The sequence below is a fragment of the Penaeus monodon genome, chromosome 7, assembly GCF_015228065.2.
Source record: "Penaeus monodon isolate SGIC_2016 chromosome 7, NSTDA_Pmon_1, whole genome shotgun sequence".
In the NCBI taxonomy this organism is placed as follows: Eukaryota; Metazoa; Arthropoda; class Malacostraca; order Decapoda; family Penaeidae; genus Penaeus; species Penaeus monodon.
Window position 1 is genome coordinate 40736828 of NC_051392.1, and position 5000 is coordinate 40741827.

General features: G+C 40.8%; 1 protein-coding gene across 1 annotated transcript in view; it reads left to right on the top strand.

Moving 5' to 3' along the window:
* Positions 1–953: 953 nt before the first annotated feature.
* Positions 954–5000, top strand: part of LOC119575330 (FK506-binding protein 2-like) — a 32561-nt gene continuing 28514 nt past the window's right edge. The window contains exon 1 of the mRNA XM_037922875.1: positions 954–1207. Coding sequence (XP_037778803.1) covers positions 1032–1207 — 176 coding nt within the window. The 5' untranslated portion in view covers positions 954–1031. The remainder of the gene's footprint in view (positions 1208–5000) is intronic.

Here is a 5000-nt window from a genome sequence, read left to right on the forward strand (position 1 = left end):
ATAAAAAAAAACAGACAGATAGATAAAATCGACGAGAGAGAGAGAGAGTCGGAGGAGAGATGAGAGAGAGAGAGCACAGAGAGAGAGAGGAGGATAGAGTCGGGGAGAGAGAGAGAGAGAGAGAGAGAGAGAGAGAGAGAGAGAGATTTCATTCCATTGTAGTGTTTGACCTACCCTGCAGTTTCTTAAACTTTATCATAAATGTTGCGATTGTCTATTTCCTCGCAAATTTTTGGTACCGCATTTAGTTTCCTAAGAGACCAGTTGGCGTTTACAGAAGCACAATAAGATGGAGCACACAAATAGACCTAATGCAGACTCCCATCGAAAGCTACATGTGACCGGCATTGTTATTTCCTTTGAGAGCATCGCTTTTTGTCATTTCGATTAAAAGAATTTAGTCTATTTCGGTATGATATGTGACTATTTGCTAATAATCTAAAGCATTTAGAGACAACATATGGATACAAAACATGTCCTTTAAAGTAATTGTAAATAAACGCATTACATCCTTACGTTACTTGTCATATCATACTACACGATTAAAAAGAAAATAAACTATTTTCATTCATATATCCAGTATAACTTAAATACTAATACTCAATAAGCTTTCCATCGAAAGAGACGTGTAACTTGGGTTTATATACATGATCCCTGACTTACACGTGTAGCCAAGGAGTCACCCAGTGGGTGCGGCATCGTTACAATCTCTATCTCGCTGACTATGCTGCCGATATTTACTTATTTTTTTTATTTCCGTATGGTTTCCTGAATCTTACCAAAGGTATAAAAATAATCAGGTGCCCTCTATATTTTAAGGACGACCATTTGCGATTAAAGATGGCGGACAGATTGTGTTACCTGTATGAATAATTGAGCGAAGAAACGTTTGGGCGCAGACGTCAAGTGCTGTGAGGACGCGGCCGCGGCTGCCTCCAGTGACGTCCGCTTACTCCATCGGTCCGCCTGCTCGGACCGGCCAGACTGTAACCTCACACGGTAGAGAGAGGTTTGTCCCGATCGATCCCGCCATGACAAGATTAGGAGTCGTTCTTGTTGCCCTAGCGGCCGTGGCTTACGCCGAGGAGCTACAGGTGGAGCACCTTCAGAAGGCCGAGACATGTGACAGAAAGACGACTAAGGGAGACATGCTGACGATGCACTACACGGGAACACTGGCAGCGGATGGCAAGAAGTTTGACTCCAGGTAGGTCCTCCAGACTTGGTGGGAAATCGCTCGTCGGACTTTAACCCGCGACGTTTCCTGCGGTTCCCTTACCGAACAGATGGCCTCGGCTTGGCTGCACAGGACGCGGCCGTTGCGGCAGAGATGCATATGCGCTGCAGGCCTTTTGTGAAGATACGGGGAGATTATAATAGAATAGTTATTAATTATTAATCAGAGAGAATAAGCTGCTGAGAACGGAAGTCTATAGCGTCCAGCTTGAAAACATTTTATGCACATTTGCTTGAGATAGTCAAATTTATACATTATTTAAACAGTAAGATTTCTCTTAATAATGTCCATCTCGGCGATGCATAGTGCCTATTTTAAAGACCTACGGACACAGACCGCGTTAAAAAATGTATACTTTGAATTGTACTTTACAGATTTGAGGTATTATATATCTGATTATATTTATTACTCCTGCGTTCAATACGAAAGATGCCGTAAGTAGTCCATAACCCAAACAGCAATGCCTATCAAAAGAGTTGTCAGATCAGCAATACATTGGTCAATTTAAATGTAGTTAATTATTGAAGTACACTATATAACGCTATTGAAAGACGAGACGCGATGTTAGGATCATTAAGAACATTTCGGAGCAAAAACAAAGAAAACGAACCGAAAATTCCCGGTGGGCCCTGAAAGGTGGTTTCACAGGAAGATATCTGAGATACGGGGATTTATTTTATTCTATATAATTTCTTTTTCTATTAAATATTATTATTATTATTATTATTATGATTATGATTATGAATATAATAATTATTAATTTTATTTATTTTAATATCAATAGTAATTTTATTTTATTATTTTTTATTATTATTATTTATTTATTCATTTTTTTTCGGGGGGGGGGGGGTATTTGCAAGACGCCCACCCTAACGGCACCGCTCCTCTTGACTCTTTCACGACAGTTCTTTCGATCGCCGTGATCAGGGGTTTCCAGGTGATGGACGCTGACGAGACGCTGCTGTCTTGCTCTCTGATGCATCAACCTTAACCCGCCTCATCAGTTTGCTTTCTGGATTGTTAGTATTACATTTAAGTCTGCAACAAACTGTTCATAGTGTGCTAATTTACGAATATATTTGTATGAGTAGAGGTATATGTATATGTGTATGTATATTTATATATACATGTATGTACATGTGTGTGTGTGTGTGTGTGTGTGTGTGTGTGTGTGTGTGTGTGTGTGTGTGTGTGTGTGTGTGTGTGTGTGTGTGTGTGTGTGTGTGTGCATATATGTGTATATAAATGGGTATATGTGTGTTTGTGTATATATATATATATATATATATATATTTATATATAGGTCTGTATATGTTAAGTGCACACAGACACACACACACACACACACACACACACACACACACACACACACACACACACACACACACACACACACACACACAACACACACACACACATACACACACACACACACACACACACACACACACACACACACACACACACACACACACACACACACACCACACACACACACACACACACACACACACACACACACACACACACACACACACACACACACACACGTTGAGATAGCGTGTGTAGGGCTGTAGGTGTTGGAAGCATGAGACGGATAGTATGTCAGGTCCGCCCCTGGTGTCAGGATATACCTTGCTTACATGAGCGGTGTTTGGGCGCGGGAAACCATGTCACTTTTCTTTTCCTGTGGGCATGATGCTGAGGCAAAGATAAAGTACACACACTGTATTTGTCAAAACTAATGCTAACTCCCAACATTATTGAGGCCGTGAGAGTGTATAGATATGACACATCTGGCTCAATGACATCAGGGTATTGGCACACCTGCCTGGGAGAGGGCCATCCATAGGCTCATTTATGATTGCTTGTCTTTTGAAAACAGTTGTGAACATTCGTAACTTTTCCCACCCAAAGGCTTATCACTATAAAACTTTCAAAATTATGATTGATATATTTGTTATTGAAGTGACAATAATAATCATATGTTTAATTGAATGAAAATGGGCTCCAACCCAGCTTCCTGTCCATTTATCTGTCATTTTGGCACCTATGCTTACCCTTTGCCATGACTAGCCAACCAAGCTGACACCCAGAAGCAGTAACTCATTCTGCCAACCATACAATAAGTTATGTACAGTAGACCCACGTTACTAAAAGTGTGTATTACTCTCTATTTTAATATTTGCCCAGTCATAGGTATTTTTTCTGTGGTACTATTATCCGAACTTGAACATCGAATATCAAAATCTAATATGTTGTACTTGATAACCGACATACTCTCTCGTATGTTATCCATACCTGTTGTTATTCTGTTGTTATATACTTTCTAATAAGTCTTCGTAGCAGTGTCTAAATTCACATATTATTAATAACACATGCCATTGTCACAGTACAGCATACAGGTGCCAGCATAACCTTTCAGGTACAAGCTACTATAAATCAAGGTTCTTTTTCTTTCATAATTTCTAACTCTTACATAATAGTTTTTTCTTGTTATAGTCAACACTACAAAGCCTTCCTCTAAAACTCTTTTCTTAATCCTTCTTTTGCCATCGTCCCCCCGGAACATGTAAAGCTTCATGTCCTTGGAACATTTTGAAAATCTCAAAGGATGTCTGTTCACTAAACTACGATTGTTCATTTAGTGCCTTGTCCCACTCGACCCGCGGCTGGCAGTTTTTGTAATTTTTTCAGTAGGTCAGCGTAACTTTTTCCCCCTTGGCTTTTTTCCCCTCTGATTTTTCGCTCGTTTGTTTTAAAATTATCACTCCCGCCCTTCCCGGAGGAGACCCCTTTTCCCCTAATAAGGGGGGCCTTTTGACTTTTATTTTTCCCCTTTTGGTTTTTCGTTTTTTGCATGGTCGCTTGCCCTTAAAAATCCCTTCACCTGACAGCCTTTTGGGAATTTTTGCCAGATGCACAGGGCCTTTTCCCCCGGGACGGGGCGCAAAGGGCGGGGCGGGCCCGGGCCCCGGACACGGTTTTTTCAATTTTCCCTTGCGAATTTTTCGAAGGGGGGTATTTTTAAAAAAACCCCATTAAAAAACAGGGCCAAAAATGGTGCTGTAGTTCGCAAGGTGGATATAAAGTTATCCTAATTCAGTCATTACTTTGTAGGTGCTCTATGACAAACTTGTGATGAATTGTTCGCACGTGGGGAGTACGCCAAGCTGGAATTCAGCGTTTTTTTCGTGGTCTAGACAGAATGTTTATGAACTGCCGACGGGGAAGTGCGACAAAAGGCCCCGTTGAAAACAAAAATTTTTTTTGTTTTTGGGTTTAATAGCGAACTTTCCCAACCATTTTATAGGGAATTACAGAAAAGGCCGACCGCGAGGACTGATGATATGTTCACTGCTAGGGTTGCGTGTGAAAAAATTGAAAACGGCTCGTTTAAACTTCGTGCTACGAAAAGGTAACACTGTTTTTGAGGCGAAGAAATAAGATGTATAAGAAAAGACCTGGTTTACAAACAGGCCATGGGCCCCGGAAGAAATTTCTTCTCTCTCTCCCCTCTCTCCCCCTTCTCTCTCTCTTTTCTCTCTCTTTCCCCTCTACTTCTTTTCTCATTTTCCTCCCCACTCTCTCTTCTCCTTTTAAAATTTTTCCTCTTCTCTCTCTTCTTTTCTATTGTTGTCGTTTTTCTCCCTCTCTCTCTCTTTTTTTTCTCTCTCTCTCTCTCTTTTTTATTCTTCCCTTCAATCTATTTTACCCCCTCTTTTCTTCTCTTCCCGGGGGCCGGGCTGTCTTTTTCTTCTTT